Source organism: Lytechinus variegatus, chromosome 8 (assembly GCF_018143015.1).
Source record: "Lytechinus variegatus isolate NC3 chromosome 8, Lvar_3.0, whole genome shotgun sequence".
Lineage (NCBI taxonomy): Eukaryota > Metazoa > Echinodermata > Echinoidea > Temnopleuroida > Toxopneustidae > Lytechinus > Lytechinus variegatus.
In genome coordinates this window covers 17,246,408-17,264,939 of record NC_054747.1, presented here as the reverse complement: position 1 = coordinate 17,264,939, position 18,532 = coordinate 17,246,408, and the positions used below count along the sequence as shown (strand labels likewise).

The window sequence follows — 18,532 nt, the reverse complement described above, 5'->3', positions numbered from 1 at the left end:
GATGATTTTTAAATAATTATGAAATCAATGTGTTTGACTCTTTGCTTTTTCAAACAACACGGATTTTTAAAAGGAAAAACATTAATATAAAACTCATAATTTCTCTGCGAGTAAGACTAGGATCTAAATGACGCGCGCTTCCAATTTGCGCGCGCAACACAGCAACCACAATTTGCCTATAAAAAGGACGGGGGCAGTCGGGGGCGTTCCCCCCCCCCCCCGAAAAAAGGAGAACGGGAAGGGAAGAAAATAGATGGAAAAGTGTACAAGGAGGAAAAGGAAAGGAAAGGGATCTTGAAAAAGAGAAAGAGAAAGTGAGAGAGAATTAAAAGAGAAGAAAAAGAAAGGATCGAGGGAAAGGAAAACTATAAGGAAGGGGGGAGAGAAAAAAAAGAGAAAAGAGGAGAGAGAAGGGGTAGGAGGAAAAGAGGGAGAAACTAAAAAAAAAGGAAAGGGAGAGAGCGAGAAGAGAGAAAGGAAGGAAAGATGGGGAAAGAGAGAGTAGCTAGCATTGGCGGCGGAAGCAAAAAAAATTTAGGGAGTGTCCACCTGAAATTTTGGGATGGACACATGTAAAAAATTGGACAAGCGCCCCAGAAAATTTTGACAAGCAAAAAAAAAAAAAAAAAAAAGAAGAAGAAGAAAAAAAAGGTCATCAACCTAAATTTTATGGGGGGGACAACACAATGTTTCAGGGGGGTCCACGTGAATTTAGGGGGGGGGGGACACAGGAAAAAAATTGACAAGCAAAAAAAAAAGGTTATCAAAAAAAATTTAGGGGGGGGACACGTCTCCCCGCTTCCGCCGCCTATGGACTAGCTAGGAAATGGAGCGAAGAAAAGATCGAAGAAAAAGGGCGGGTGAGAGATATTCAATTTTAAAATAGGAAGAGTATAAAGCAAAGCAGGGAAATGGGAAAACAAATAATGATAGGGAGAGAGAGAGGTAAGAGGAGAGGGAAAGAAAAGGAATCAGGTGACGAAGAGAGAGAGAGAGAGAGAGAGAGAGAAATGAGAAGGATCGAGGAAAATGAATAGGTCTGAGAAAACAAATTGAGGGAAAAATTCGAAAAAGAAATTAAAAGAAGAAAAATAAAGGAAAGGGATCGAGAGACGAAAGTACAGAATGAAAACAAAGAAAAGGAGAAGGAAGACGAGTGAAAGTGAGAGAGGATCGAGAGGGAGAAATTAAAAAAAAAAGTGAAATAAAAAGGAAATTTGGAAAAAGGGAAAAAGGCGGGAAGAAATATCACTTAATTTTTGTTTCAACGATATTGTGACACCCTTTTCCAGTTTTTAATGTCGGAATATCAAATAGATTTTAAGCTCGCCATTTTCGTTCCCATCAAAATGTTCGTTATAAACCTACCCTGTGATCATGCATGGAGTCAAACTGTAATTGGAACGAACATTTTTTTGTACGGCATACCATCATGATTTTCAGCTCGCACTTCGCACACTTTAACTGTTTAGGTATAGATACCCATGATCCAGTTCATATACGAAAATTGCTTAGAATGGCAAGTTTTTACGTCGAAATATACAGATTTTTAAGCTCGCACAAATAAAGTACTGAAGTGTAATGTCATCAATTTTCAATTTTTTTTTACTACTTTTGATACCATATTTCGGTTGAGCATGGTGAGATACCTCGATCTGCAACCAAAATTTGGTGGGAATCGGCCCTTGGGGCCTTACACATGCCATCACGCATAGGCAGATCCAGGGGGCCGAGGGGGCACCCCCCCCCCCTATTGGTGGAGCAAAAAAAGAAAATGGGGGGGGGGAGAGGAGAAAGAATTAAAAGTGAATAAAATAAGATGAGGGGAAAGACTTGAAAAATAAAAAGAATCTTTCATGTGACTTTATAAAACACATCCTTCTGCCACTCTTTGTATCTTTCGTCTTCTACATTGGCGGCGGAAGCCAAAAATTTTTAGGGGGACCACCACACAATTTTTTGACAAGCCCCCCCCCCCCCCTCAAAAGAAAGTTACTAACAAAATATTCAGGGGGGGTCGTCCCCCACTTAAAATTTAGGGGGAACACGCCCCCCACCCCCCGCTTCAGCCGCCCAATGTCCTCTACCTGCTTCTTCTCCTTAATTCTCTCTCTTTCATTGCACCCACACGTACAATAAACCACGAACGTACACACCCATACCACACGCTGCCATATACAAACTGATGTTCACATCTTTTATCAAGCTCTCGCTCCCCATGCTCTCTCATACCAACACATGCAGACGCCCGCGTGCACACACGTCACTCACACACCCATCACCCACCCTCCCACACATATACACGAAACAATAGTACTCCTTACTGTCTATCTCTCATATCCTCCAGGAATTATTCTCCTTGAAGTGTTTTCCACACACTCAATACACGTGCATAAAATTACACCAATATTCCATTTACATTTAGGACAAAATAATTTAAGAACTTCATACGCTTATACAATTTGTTTTGATAGCTCATCTAATATGGATTTCGCTTTATTTTGTTCATATTTTTACAATTCTAACAAAATATCGAGTAACACACGCTATCACTTTGAAACCATTTGAGCATTTATGCCTAATATGAATCCACGACACCCCCACCCCTTCTCAATATTTCAGTCTATCAATAATGATATGTGCAAACTATATAATCCAATTAGCGCCTATAATTTTGTATCCAATTGGCCCATATTCTAAACTCCAGGCTAATGGTCAAGTCAATCCCAGCAAAAGATTGAATAGAATAAAAAGAAAACATTCAAATGACGCTTAAAAGATAATTAAATTCGATATGAAATAAGAAATTAATATTACATATTAAAATTTTACTTATTTTTCACAAAACAGTTATAACAACAACTTAGTGACATGTAAATGAGAGAGCAGATAACGTTATTCACTCGATCACTATAATTTCTTCTTATTTTTTTAATTATACAAAAAAAAATTTTACGGATTTGACAATAAGGATCCTCTGGATTGAACGACGGAGTGTTAAGACAATGAATATTTCACACTTCACAGAGTGGAATACAAATTTCTTTTCTAATGACAAATTGGAAGAAACAAAAAGCATTTGATATTTCAAACAATTAAAAAAAACAGAAAAATTGCATAAGTGATGTCCTTGACACTCGCATTTACATATTACTAAGTTGTGCAAATAAATAAATATATTTTATATCCGATTTTGATGAAATTTTCAGTGTTATATATTTGTTTGATATATCTCGTTTCATTCAAATCTACCTTTGGTAGGGTGGCATTTCCAGTTAATTATAGGTCATAGTTGGATCCTGTGCTAAGAAGATGACAAGCTGAAATCGTCAAGTCCTTTTAATTAGATGTGTAATTTCTTTTCTCATGATTTACTGGTAGATAGAGAACTGTTTAATTTACGATTCCCAGATATTAGTTTGACCGCCATAGAAGCTAATAAATTGAACGTGCTCGTGTTTTCTTAATTTTGTGTCCAAATCGGCTATCCATAGTTAACTACCATGACCGCGACTTAAATGAAACACTAAGTACCTTTTTTAGTCTCGTTTTAAGTTTTTATCCATTGTATTAGTTTTTGTTATTTTTTATTTCGCTCTGTAACTTTTAAAAGCGCTTCCTAAAAAGTAATTATTTTTACGTTAGACCAGAGTTTAATTTAAATTAGAGTTTAGAACATACAAGCCACTCTATATACCTAGGTATTTAGATGGAGCTACAGTCCTCAAAATTGAGGATTTTAGTTTAAAAATGTAGGATTTTACTTGCTAGACGAGATAGCCCATAGCATTGGAAATGTATGAATTTAATATTCTTCTTCACCTTCTTCTTCCCCCTCTCCTTCGACGGAATCAACTCCGACCTCTTCATAATCTTTCTCAAGAGCAGCTAAATCTTCACGGGCCTCGGAAAACTCTCCTTCCTCCATACCCTCTCCGACGTACCAATGGACGAAGGCACGCTTGGCGTACATCAGATCGAACTTGTGGTCAAGACGTGCCCATGCTTCGGCGATTGCTGTTGTGTTGCTCAACATGCAGACGGCACGTTGGACCTTGGCAAGGTCACCACCAGGGACCACAGTGGGTGGTTGGTAGTTGATACCGACCTTGAAGCCAGTTGGACACCAGTCAACGAACTGGATTGTACGCTTGGTCTTGATGGTTGCAATGGCAGCATTGACATCCTTTGGGACGACATCACCTCGGTATAGCATGCAACATGACATGTATTTACCATGACGAGGATCGCACTTCACCATCTGGTTGGCGGGCTCGAAGCAAGCGTTGGTGATCTCTGCAACAGTGAGCTGCTCGTGGTATGCCTTCTCGGCAGAAATAACTGGAGCATAGGTAGCCAGTGGAAAATGGATACGAGGATAGGGTACCAAGTTGGTTTGAAACTCTGTTAGATCGACGTTGAGGGCGCCATCGAATCGAAGAGAAGCAGTGATGGAGGAGACGATCTGACCGATGAGGCGGTTCAGGTTGGTGTAGGTGGGACGCTCGATATCGAGGTTACGACGGCAGATATCGTAGATGGCCTCGTTGTCGACCATGAAGGCACAATCGGAATGTTCCAAGGTCGTGTGGGTGGTAAGGATGGAGTTATAGGGCTCGACAACGGCTGTGGAGATCTGTGGAGCTGGATAGACGGCGAACTCAAGCTTGGACTTCTTTCCGTAGTCGACGGAGAGGCGCTCCATGAGCAGGGAGGTAAAGCCAGAGCCGGTGCCACCACCGAAGCTATGGAAGATAAGGAATCCTTGAAGACCTGTGCACTGGTCAGCCAGCTTCCTGATCCTATCAAGGACAATATCAATAAGCTCCTTTCCGACAGTGTAATGCCCACGGGCATAGTTGTTGGCAGCATCCTCTTTTCCGGTGATCAGTTGCTCTGGGTGGAAAAGCTGGCGATAGGTGCCGGTGCGTACCTCATCTGCAAATGGTTGAGATATAATTTTGACAGATAAATACCGCCATCTTTATCTAGTACAGAAAAGAATTAAAAAGGAATGTTTAAATTGTCCTAATGTAAACCAAAAATAATTCATTTTGTAGAGGGCCCTCATCAAATTGAATGGTCTTAACTGTGAATTAGCTTTATCGGGAAAGTGAACCCAATATGCACATTATGAAGGAACAAAGTTCAAGTCTGCACCCTCAATGTAACAATGGTTGTTTGCATGCGGAAATTCTAGTTTGCATCCGAAAAATAATGTGTGAATAACTTTCGTAATCAAAAATGTAATTTGACCCTTTCTAAATTCTATGTAGCTGACTCACCTAACCATTGGCGGCGGAAGCCAAAAAATTTAGGAGGTGTGCACCTGAAATTTTGGGATGGACACATGTAAAAAAAATGGACAAGCGCCCCCCCCCCCAAAAAAAAAGGTCATCAACCTAAATTTAAGGGGGACAACACACGTTTCAGGGGGGGGTCCACGTGGATTTAGGGGGGGTGCAGGAAAAAAAGTTGACAAGCAAAAAGTCCCCCCCCCCCGCTTCCGCCGCCTATGCACCTAACTGCACCCTCAAAAGAGCAAAACAAAGTTGGTATCAAAAGGGGAAATGTTGAATTCGCTATTTCAAATTTAAGGAGAATATTAATGGATCAAGAATTGAAAGAAAAGGTACAGTATAATTATTTAGCAACACGACATACGTTATACCGTATATTTAACACAAGCTTATATCAGCGAATTGAATACAATACGCTGCATAATTATAAAAAATATATTCTCACATATGAAACGAATCCCCCCCCCCCAAAAAAAAAACCAGTGAGGAAAGATATGACAGAAAATGTGAATAATCTTACCGACAACAGTTGGTTCAAGATCGACAAAGACGGCCCGAGGAACGTGCTTCCCAGCCCCAGTCTCACTGAAGAAGGTGTTGAAGGAGTCATCACCACCTCCGATGGTCTTGTCTGAGGGCATCTGACCATCAGGCTGGATGCCGTGCTCAAGGCAGTACAACTCCCAGCAGGCATTACCGATCTGGACTCCGGCTTGACCGACGTGGATAGAGATACATTCACGCTGTAAAGAATATTAGATATCCGTTGTAAATATTTGTCTTTTTAGATTGATTTTAAAATCGTGAATGATGATGAATATCAAAATGGCAACCTATTCTCTTTTCCGAGCTATGAGTAAATAATTACGCTCCATTTCCTATTACTTAGTAATACACCAACGTTGAAATAAATCAAATCCGGATCTTAATCGTTCCCAGTATTTATGGAAATACAAATGGTCATCTTGAATATGGGAGTTTATTGCTTTCAGTTATTAAATTCAAAGTGTCTTTATTTACCCTTACGAAAAATGTCTAAATGAACTTTTTTGCCCCTCATACTACGCTAATATATCCTATCCCCTTATATAAAATCATCTGTCTCTGGTTAAAGGAAGCAACATTAATATACAAAATGCAATGTATAACCATGAAAAATAATTTAATATCATAATGGAATATAAAAAAGCATTAACCCCCCAAAGTCAAGGATTAACACATGTTTATTTCTATTTTGCTTCCCAGGCATATCAATTATTATAAACCCGACCACTATCCGATCAAACTAGGTTAGCTTGTTTTTATTTTTTTAATGTAAAGAAAAGTAAAAAGAAAATACGTCACTTAAATATATTCATTTTATATTCTTAGCCAAAGTACTACGGACATCTTTTTTGCAATTTTTCAAACCATGAAAGAAACATAATTAAGATAGTATCTGTAGTGCTATGACCTTTTCCAAAATGCTTTAGCAATTTCGTACATTATTTTATTCCACCTGGATGGTATAAGCTGATTAGTAAGGCTATAAACAATAAATGCAAATTTGTCGGCGGAATGATTTATTGATCTCATAAAGAATGTTTCCGTCGATAGGCACGCCACGGCACGCTATCAACGGAAACAACGCAGCGGCGTTCGGGCATCATCACCATGTTTGGTTACTATGGCAATGCCATAAGATATCACACCTTCTACGGATGTTGATTGATAACTTTGTTATTGTTTGAAATGCAAAATTCAATTTATCAGGCTATTAAGTTAAAGCCAGAGAGAGATAGAGAGGGAGAGAAGGGGAGAGTGTGTGTGTTTTTCTGTTTGTTAGGGTAGGTGTGCGCGGATTAAAAATAGAGGGGCAAAGAGAAATAGTAAGTTGCGGAAAAGCCGAGAGAGATAGGGACAGATGAGAGGAATTAGGCGAAAAGGGAGTAAAAATTGAAGATAGAACGAAAATGAAAGAAAATGTGTGCGCGCGTTATTAGGTAGCCACAAAATGCATAACATACGATGTGTGTGTGTGTGTGTATGTTAGTAAGGGTGTGCGTGGGGGAGAGAGGCAAAGATCGAGAGATAGGTATATACGGAAAAGCGGAGAGAGAGGAACAAATGAGAGGCAAAAATGGTGTAAAAATGAAGGATGGAGGGAAAGAGTGTGCGAGAGAGAGAATGTGTGGGTGTGTGTGTGTGTTATTAGTTAGACACAAAAGGTGTACATTATATCATTTCTAAGACTATGATGTGTGTACGTGTATCTATTAGTCTATTTGTTTGTTAAAGTGTGCGTTGTAGAGAGATAGAGAGAGTAAGATAAGGAAAAGCAAAAGACTATATCCTAAAATACATATCTTTTTATCTGGTTTTATACGGAAAATACACGTCCCCCTTTTACGTGTTAACACGCTGATGATATCGTAAGAAAATGTTTCTTTTTCTATTCCATTTATTAACTCGGGTAAAAATTTAAATCATCTAATATATTTCTGTTCAAATTTTCAATCCATTATACGGCAAATAAAAACGGAATTTTAATTAAAATTATGAAAATAAAACAAACTTACCATGTTTGAAGATTTGTTGTTGAAGATGACAAAAATGCTAAGAAAATAAATTAAACAGGTGTATTGCTCCGAGGACGTCTGATGCGTAGCTCGAGCAATTCCCAAATGTGACGGTTTATCATGTCGGCCGTGTATTCATAATTCATGTTTTGTTTACTAATGTTAAGCAGTCAGCAAATGATGAATGTGTTACAAGCTAGCCACAAAGGGTGCATAACGTTTCCATGGTAGCTATCATGATCTGCGATAATGGTTGCTTACAGTCACCTACCAACACAGAGAATCATTTCAGGCGTCGATGAACCCTCGAGTAAGGGTGGATTCAGAATTTTCCAGAGGGTCCCCCCCCCGAAAGTAGGGGTCATGGCCCACTTGCCACCCCACCCTTGATCTGCAGCTTCTGCCGTCATTAAAGGTCAAGTCCACCTCAGAAAAATGTTGATTTTAATCAATAGAGAAAAATCAGACACGCAATATGCTGAAAATTTTATCAAAATCGGATGTGAAATAAAAAAAAATATGACATTTTAAAGGTCCGCTTATTTTTCTCAAAATAGTTATATACACAATTTAGTCACATGCAAATGAGAGAATAGATGATGTCACTCACTATTTCTTTTTTTTTTCTTTTTTTTAATTATACATCTTTTCAATTTTTACAGATTTGACAATAAGGACAAACTTGACTGATCCATAAAATGTTAAACAATGGTAATTCCACATGTTCATGGAGAAATAAAACATTAATTCACAGTAGACAATAGAGAGAAAATTATAATATTTCATATTTCCTATAATAAAATACAAAAAAATTGTGAGTGATGTCATCAGTTCCCTCATTTGCATACCGACCGCGATGTGCATAGAACTGTTTTGCGAAACTTGAACATATCATAACTTTCTTGTTTCACATCTGATTTTTATGGAATTTTCAGCATTATGCTTGTTGTATTTTTCTCTTTTTATTCAAATCAGCTTTTTGTTGGGTTGGACTTGTCTTTTAATAAAGATAAGGTTTCGGGTGACAAAAAGATTTGAGAAAAAGTGCTGTGGAATAATAATTATGGTAAGGGGTCACCAGGGCACTTTGATTAGGGGCAAAGACGGCTTAGAAACGTCATCATATTTTTCTCAATAAATTCATTACTAGGTAACGATACACATATCTCTCCTCTTTACTCAATTTCTTAGTTTTTCCCCCTCTTTCTCCGCATTTTTTTGCCTCACCCACTGAAAAAGACATAGAAGAGTAATCACCCTGCGTGGCCCTTATACCCTGATAATAATGATAGTAATATCCTATAGATCCTGTAATTGCATCATCAACGTGGTCTGTTTTTTATTTGAAGGGTATGTATGAGCAACCTACAATTATGTTAATATACTTTTAATTTTCCCGTCTTCTCCTCTTTGTATATGCGCTACCAGTTCATGTGGCTATACAGAGGCATGATAATTATTACAAATATTGCGCTTTTATCATTTTTATACAGGGATATCAAGGGAACAACATCTCTAAGCACTTAACGAATGTTATATTTCCACGTGACTGTGTATATATGATTCTGGCATGCCAACACACATTATAAGCACATTATCCACTCCCTGTGGAGTGTTTCATCAACAGTTTCCAACTCAATGACTCGGCATCCTACATGTATACCTAACAGGTACTCATTTGTCAGCTGGGCGGAGAGTAGCAAAGTTAATGGTCGGCCACGGTGGGATTCGAACACACGTCCCTCTGATTACAAGGCAAGAGTCAAAACCACTGTATCAAGGTGATTCCCCCTTTTCATTTAGTCTATATTTTACTTTATAATTTAGTTTTTCTTCAAAAGACATCAAAGAATTTCAAGCCGTACTTTACCTCAACATTAATTTTTTTTATTTTATTGACGTTACACTGGATTTTGAAATTTTCTTTAACGGTTTATTCCTGCTACGTCTAATCTTTCGGAGGTAACTCACGTTTTGGTGAACTTTACTACATTTTTAGTTTGCATGCTGACAAAAATTAGTCATAATCCCACCTTTCCTCCTATCACACATAATATTACAGAATGAATCTTATGATGCTACCATGGCTGCAGTCACATTGATAAAACAGGACCCAGACCGACAAAAGCTATAACGTTATTGCCATTGACTTATCATCGGTCGATCTGTCCATGTATCAATGGTGTGACTGTAACACATCCCTTGCTTGTACTGTTATAAACCAACCCTTCAATTCTCACGCGTCGTTGATTCCTTTCATGAAGCAAAAAGATTAATATCTATAGAGAGAAGGTTCATGAATTTCAACTTATTGCCTGGGTCATGCAGTTTGTATGCAGTTGCATGGTTACTTTTGAAGCTCCTTGGTTACGTGATAGTTGTTTCATTCTCTCACACGAAGTCCCACATGCAGTGGCGTGTTGAGCCAGAAATACGGAGGGGAATAGACTACATGGCATATCTGGCTAAATTTCTCACAAGCTGTGGCGAACGAAGCGCGCGTTAATTTGTTTAAACTTTTAAATGTAAAGATCTAATTTCGTAAAAAGATTTTGACATAATATTCAGATAATGATATGTTTTATTCCTTTTTCTTTCCTATTTTTATCTCTCTCTCTCTCAGGGGCCGCGGAACCGGGGGGGGGGGCAAAAATGACCATACGATTGGGATTTTTGCATGGTCAGCCCCCTCACTTTTGGCTCAGCCCCCCCCCCCCCACTTTAAAAACCATTCCGCGCCCCCTGTCTCTCTTTTTCTTAGTCTTGAAAATATGTACGCCAGTGCGAGGTCCTGTAACAAAGTTTCAATTTGGGGGCTGTCAATACAAGCCGGACCCGAAACAAATAATCATTCTTCGATTTCAGAATACCCCCAAATACTTGTATCTTGCTGTGTTCTCTCTTACCTGAGTAATGTCCAAATATTTGAATTTCGTGAGAGGGGGGAGGGGGGAAGGTACACGGCCATAGGTTTTTTTTTTGCTTGTCAATTTTTTTCCAACGTCCCCCCTAAAGTCACGTGGACCCCCTTGAAACGTGTGTTGTCCCCCCTGAAATTTAGGTTGATAACCTTTTTTGGGGGGGGGTGGCGCTTGTCCAATTTTTTACCTGTGTCCATCCCAAAATTTCAGGTGGACGCCCCCTAATTTTTTTGGCTTCCGCCGCCAATGTACACAGCGCCGCAATCTATAAGCCAGTGCCCTTCAAAATCTAGTATCCAATGATATGTTCTCTTTTTAAAATTCGTTTACTGATCATGAATTGGACAGTGTGGAAAATTATTATTAAAAAAAAGTCACCCCGGCTTTGTCCCATTTTCTTCCGATTGAATCAGTCCCTTTGTATGTAACCCATATATATTAAATTTATTGTTACATAAATTAATAGTTCCCTTTTCCGCCCAAAATTAAATCCCACACACACTCACTCGTAAGCATCATCCAACTGACACATTTTGAAGTCATTAACATACACACAGACACACACACACACCCCTACCCACCCCAGCCACAAAAGCAAACATGCTCTCTCACACACACACACTCTCTCTCTCTCGTCGCCCTACACACGTCCCACACTCTAAAAAAAGAAATGTTAACTAAACATTTGAAAGGTTGGTGTCCTGAGTGACAACATTTTCTTAATGTTGCATTTACTACTTTGGTTCTACCCAATACTTAAAATGTCGGATTCAGCTTTATACAAGGTTGGATGTAACATTTGGAAGAGGTTGTCACTCCTCCAACCTTTCAAATGTTGATTTAACATTCGAATTTTTAGAGTGCACCCTCGCACACACCTTAATCTCGGTCTTCACGCACAACAACACACACCCCCACACTAACTTCCTCTCCCACATCCTCCCACCCACTTCTCTTCCTCATCCTATCAAAACCATGAAATCTTCACACTCTTTCGAACTATGCTGTAATTTTTTTTTTTAATTGAAGTGAAAATCAATCAATCTCCCCCGTCTCTTTCTCCTATACTTAACCTCTGACCTACCCACACATTGCAACACACACACACCCTCGTCTTCACTTCTATTTTCACGCTTATTCTCTCTCTCTCTCCTCCCTCCCCCCCCCCCCTCCATCTTTCATTTCCGAGCACATAGACAAAATCCATTTCAGACACACATATCGAGGCTTCCCCACCTCTCTCTCTCTCCCCCTCTCTTTCTCACTCGTGCTCTCTCTCTCTCTCTCTACACGTGTATGTATATCTTTTTTAACTCCATCACACTCTTTACATTAAAAAGGTAACTGAACTTGCAAATCATGTGTTCAGGTTAAAATTATATTATTTTATTGCATTTGATACCTGGAAATATTCATATAAATTCTTTTATTCTGCCCTTCTGGATCTTATTTCACTTAACCCTTAAAACTCATTTTATGCAAAATACTTTACTGATTTAATTGTTTGTAAAGCGATAGGTAAGCCCACTGCTTTATTGAATCACTGACATAAGAAATATTGATTTCTATTATTGAGTTTACAAACAATTCTGTATTAAAGTATCTGTAATGTAATTAAAATTCGTCAGAAGCACGAAAATTACCAGGTCGGAGTACTTTTGTTTGTAACGAGGTCTGCATACAAACTTGACTAGTGTTGCCATTTGGGGATCTCCATCTCCAAATTTTCAAAATTTGGGGATTTTGAGAAGCCTTTGGGGATGGAAAAAAAAATATTTGGGGATTAAAATAAATTTGGGGATTTTTCATGCAGTTTAGGGGATTTTTGGAAAGTATTGATGAAAAGCACCAAGATTCGTTATTTTTCATTAATATGATGCTAAAATATAGAGATATCTCTCTCTCTTATGCTAAAATACGTAGATCAATCGCAATTCAACCGATGAATTCATTACATTGAACTTTTATTGGTTGAAAATATACGGTAAATGGTGGGGTTTCCAATCTACTTTGCATCGAAACCTAAAAAAAAATATGCTGTGTATGGTATGAACAAATGAACACATATTAACTAATTTTGGGCAATAACCATGATAAATATCCTCACTTTTTTATAAATTATTGTGATTTTAAAAATTGGGGGATTTAGGGTCCAATTTGGGAAGTTTTCGAGTGCCATTTGGGGATTTTTTTCAGCTCAGACCTGGCAACACTGAACGTGACCCACAAATTGGAGTTGTACTAAATGAAGAAACAGGTTATAACGATGTTGTGTTAAAAAACAAAAATATTCATCAAACTAAGAATAGATGATGAGATCTCTATCTAGTACTCATCCCCTTCCTCTTCCTCGCCCTCTGCATCGACGGAATCAACTCCAACCTCTTCATAATCTTTCTCAAGAGCAGCTAAATCTTCACGGGCCTCGGAGAACTCTCCTTCTTCCATACCCTCTCCGACGTACCAATGGACGAAAGCACGCTTGGCGTACATCAGATCGAACTTGTGGTCAAGACGGGCCCAGGCTTCGGCGATTGCTGTTGTGTTGCTCAACATGCAGACGGCTCGCTGGACCTTGGCAAGGTCACCACCAGGAACGACAGTGGGTGGTTGGTAGTTGATACCGACCTTGAAGCCAGTTGGACACCAGTCAACGAACTGGATTGTACGCTTGGTCTTGATGGTTGCAATGGCAGCATTGACATCCTTTGGGACGACATCGCCTCGGTACAGCATGCAACATGACATGTATTTACCATGACGAGGATCGCACTTCACCATCTGGTTGGCGGGCTCGAAGCAAGCGTTGGTGATCTCTGCAACAGTGAGCTGCTCGTGGTATGCCTTCTCGGCAGAAATAACTGGAGCATAGGTAGCCAGAGGAAAATGGATACGCGGATAGGGTACCAAGTTGGTTTGAAACTCTGTCAGATCGACGTTGAGGGCGCCATCGAATCGCAGAGAAGCAGTGATGGAGGAGACGATCTGACCGATGAGGCGGTTCAGGTTGGTGTAGGTGGGACGTTCGATGTCGAGGTTACGACGACAGATATCGTAGATGGCCTCGTTATCGACCATGAAGGCACAATCGGAATGTTCCAAGGTCGTGTGAGTGGTAAGGATGGAGTTGTAAGGCTCGACAACGGCTGTGGAGATCTGTGGAGCTGGATAGACGGCGAACTCAAGCTTGGACTTCTTTCCGTAGTCGACGGAGAGACGCTCCATTAGCAGGGAGGTAAAGCCAGAGCCGGTGCCACCACCGAAGCTATGGAAGATGAGGAATCCTTGAAGACCTGTACACTGGTCAGCTAGCTTCCTGATCCTGTCGAGGACAATATCAATGAGCTCCTTTCCGACAGTGTAATGCCCACGGGCATAGTTGTTGGCAGCATCCTCTTTTCCGGTGATCAGTTGCTCTGGATGGAAAAGCTGGCGATAGGTGCCGGTGCGTACCTCATCTGAAATGGTAGAGATGTGGTATTTCATGGATATATAGATTCGATCATCTTATACTTGCTCAAAACCAACATGTTTCCAGCACCCAAACGACGTTAAATGAATTATGCAACGTACGACTTGATTCCGTGTACTTCAAATATTTGAATTATCCTTAAGTAAACCAAAAAAAATTCAATTAGGAATGATTCGTCATAATATGGAATGGTCTTTGATGTGACCTATCTTTGCCGGGAATGCGAGCCAAAATGCAATCATTATCAATAAAGTTCAAATTTGCACCATTAATGCAACAATATAATTATTTTCAATTGTTGGTGCAATCTTGCACCCTTCATTATGAATAAAAAAGAGTGTGCAAAAATTACTTCGTTTTCTTGTTCGCACTCAGAAATTCTAGTTTGCATCCTATAAGATGCAAATAGTTTTCAAAAAGGCATTTGTGTATTGCTATTTTCAAACGATAGGTTGTTAACTGCACCGCCAAAAATCATAGTTCTTCATATGGTTAAAGTTCCGAAAACAGTATCATTACTTCAGTTGCACGCCATAAATCAACATAAATTCATGTTAAGTGTATTGGTTTGAACATGCCGGAGATAAATTGATAGGCCTATTCCTACATCTGAAATGAAACCCCAACCCATAAAAAGAAATGAACGAAAAGTTGTTTAACTGTTCTTACCGACAACAGTTGGTTCGAGATCGACAAAGACGGCCCGAGGAACGTGCTTGCCAGCTCCAGTCTCACTGAAGAAGGTGTTGAAGGAGTCATCACCACCTCCGATGGTCTTGTCTGAGGGCATCTGACCATCAGGCTGGATGCCGTGCTCAAGGCAGTACAACTCCCAGCAGGCATTACCGATCTGGACTCCGGCTTGACCAACGTGGATAGAGATACATTCACGCTGTAATAGATATAAAATATCTGTTTTAGATATCTGTGTTTTTTTTTATATAGATTGATTTCGAAATCATGGATGATGATGAATATCAAAATGGCAGCCTACTCTTTAAGAAAACCATATGGCAAATATGTTTCACTTCCAGTTATTACATATCTGAAATCCCTTGGATCTCAGTCCGTTTCCACAAATAGAAACGGACCATGATCTTCAACGACATACCGTGGGAAGTTTTTGGTCTTCAAGCAGTTACTTTCAAAGTTTCTTTGCTTACCCTTATAAATATCTCGTTACTATTTCTGCCTCTCGCACTCCGTTAAAAGTTCAGTTATTCGAAATTGGGCATTTGTTATCTTCTCATACAGGTTATGTGATCGTGTGTAATCGGTGAAATATATACATAATGGAATTTACAAATAGAAAAATTAAGTTTAACAAAATAATGGAATATCAACTGAAAAGAAAATAAACTAGGATTAAGGATTAATGCCTGTTTAATCACAATTTCTACCATGTCTATGTTTGTTGTTGTTGTTCTCAGATGTAGGCCTACTCGTCGTCATGTCAAAAGTCGATTGCTTTAACATGTTTAAGATCAAGCTGATTTGCATTTTTTTCTTGGGAGATGTATAGTCAACTAGTTTGAATAAAATCGACAGTTGCGTGAATATATAGGCCCTATTCATTATAATTTCTAACGAGTAATAAAACGTACATTTAGCAAATTTGGATACAAGTTAAAAAAAAATGTTATCTTTAAAGTGTACTATAATTATGATCGCACAAATAACCATAATGATATTGGTTCGAGGATCGTTACATCTTTATCTTTCATGGTATAAAGCTGATTAATAAAGCTATAAATAACAGGTGCAGAATTGTCGTCTGAATGATTTATCGATCTCATAATAAAGGTTTCCGTTAATAGGCACGCCATTGCGTTGGCTACCAACAACATGCGATGATGGTTACCATGGCAACGGCATTAAACATCACACCTTATTCGGATCTTGATAGAGATGAGCCAGAGGGGGAGGGGAGGATGGAAGAGAGAGAGAGGGAGGGGAGAGAGAGGGAGATACATAGTTAGATAGATAGATAGGGAGATAGATAGACAGATATAATGTAAAAAGAGAGGGGAGGGTGAGGTGTGATGGGAGTGTGATCGATAGAAGTAAGGATTTGTTAGGGGTGCGTTCGTGAGTGTTTGTGTGCAAGAGCGTTAGCTAGTTAGAGAGAGAGGGAAAGAGAGAGGGGGAGGTGGGGAGAGAGAAGAAAGGAAGATATGGAGAATATGGGAGAGAGGGATGACACGAAGGGAGAAAGGAACAGGAAAGAGTGAAAAAGGAAAATGAGATATGAAAAAGAAGGGAGATGGAATGGAGGGACAGATAGAGAGAGAAAGTGTGTGTGCGTAAGGGTGTTTATTAGTTTGTGGGATGTGAGTGAGAGTGGGAGATAAAGAAAAAGAAGGAAAGGAGAGTGACAGAGACTGTTGGATCAAATGCATTTTTTTTTACTGATTTTCTAAAATATCATTTTCTATTTAATTTCCAGAGTTCCCAAATGTAAAAGCTCATATCATCACTATGTTGTAAAAAGATAATCTAATATACTTCTGCTCAAAATGTTGATCCAACCTAAGCATGGAAGAAATATCAATGTAGATTATATAAATAAAACAAACTTACCATGATTGAAGATTTGTTGTTGAAGGCGGTACAAGTACTTAAAGAAGGTAGGCTTATTGCTCCGAGGACGTCTGATGCGTAGCGCAAGCAATTACCAAATGTGACGGTTTATCATGTCGGCCGTGTATTCATAATTCATATCTTGTTTACTAATATTCAGCAGTCAGTAACTGGTGAATGTGTTGCTAGCTAGCCACAAAGGGTGCATAACGTTTCCATGGTAGCTATTATGATCTGCAATAATGGATGCTCATTGTCACTTACCAACGGATCGAGAGAATCATTTCAGGCGTAGCATGCAGTGTAGGGATTGGTCTGGGTTTTATCAGAGGGCATACAAGAAGGGGGGGGGAAGTAAATGGGAAGAAAAAAATGGGGGGAATTTTCTAGGGACTAGCTAGGCCCACTCGCCCCTCCCTCTTGATCCACAACAACCGTCAGTAATAATGACTGGGGGCTGCCAAGGTGTAAGTTTTGGAATGATAAAGATGGAGTTGTATATTGGGGTCGATTATTTTGAATGGCCATTTTAATGTTTTCTTTTTGTCAAACGGAAGTTTACAATATATTTTTCATTAATCAATTTATTTATTTATTAATTAATCATTTATTTATTCATTCATTTATCTATTTATTTATTTTTTTTATTTATAGATTGATTTATTTATTTGTTTATTATCTATTAAAATATCATTTTACAGGATAACATGCTCAGATTGACTGGGTTTTCTTTAGTATTGTCATGTTAACATAAGATAAGAATGAGAACAATAGATACATAAAGGAGTACTTAGGTTCTACAAATATCATGAATTCAATACATGAAAATCAGAAAAATCACTGGTACAAAAGCGTCAAAAATAACTCACAAAAATATATGAGGAATCGGTGAAATGAGAAAAGTTATCTTAGACAACAAACTTACAGGGTAACAGAGTTTATGCGTCAATTCTATCCAATTTGCATGATTTAGGCATGTGGCAGGAGAATCAGTGGCTACTAGATCTAGAGCCAAGCCCTTCCCCTTCCTTTATTAGTCCCCAAGACTTTATTCGGTTTAAAATAATGTTTAAGGTTGAGCCACGAAAAAAAAAGAAATCACGATTATGACCATCATTATTAAACACGACGTTCTGGTAGTCGACCACCTATGCAATCGTCATTATGATTAATACAACTCACTGGTAACCAAGACTGACCCCCCCACTGACATGCCCGACTCGGGGCATGCCCCCCCCCCTTGCTTCGTGCGTGTTTGAAGTGCTATGTTGCTAAGCGGTACATTGCCATGCGTCGCTGAATCCTTTCAAAAATTACAATGGGTGATAGTTCTAAAGAATATCAATTTCAAATTGTCTATGGGATCAAAAGTTCATACGACATGCATTAGATGCATTTTAAAAAAAAAAACCCATTGCGAACGCCAAATTTGACTAGACACAACAGTTGCACTCAACTTACCACTTATCTATTCATTTTTATAGTAGTTTTTAAAATTTACAATATCAGTGGTTCACAGGAAATTGGAGTGGAGGACCGCATCTACAGATGTGGGACAAAACATTTTGATTTTAGACTCTGTTCCCGGAATAACTGGCGTATGGATTCACTCATTGCAGCCATGTCTCATTTTGGCGCAAATCGAACTTTACATCACAAATGATTCATAGCATTCATGGATCAGCACCACAACAATAGACG

General features: G+C 39.0%; 1 protein-coding gene and 1 pseudogene across 1 annotated transcript; both read right to left on the bottom strand.

Annotated features, from left to right (window-relative positions):
• Positions 1-3,790: 3,790 nt before the first annotated feature.
• LOC121420071 lies at positions 3,791-6,038 on the bottom strand (annotated as a pseudogene).
• Positions 6,039-12,143: 6,105 nt separating this feature from the next.
• LOC121420069 (tubulin alpha-1 chain-like) lies at positions 12,144-16,956 on the bottom strand. Its single transcript, XM_041614596.1, has 3 exons — positions 16,832-16,956; positions 14,921-15,143; positions 12,144-14,237 (listed from the first exon to the last, which is right to left on the bottom strand). Exons 1-3 carry the CDS (start codon positions 16,832-16,834, stop codon positions 13,105-13,107), a joined length of 1,359 nt encoding a protein of 452 aa, XP_041470530.1. The 5' UTR covers positions 16,835-16,956; the 3' UTR covers positions 12,144-13,104.
• Between the last annotated feature and the right edge of the window lie 1,576 nt (positions 16,957-18,532).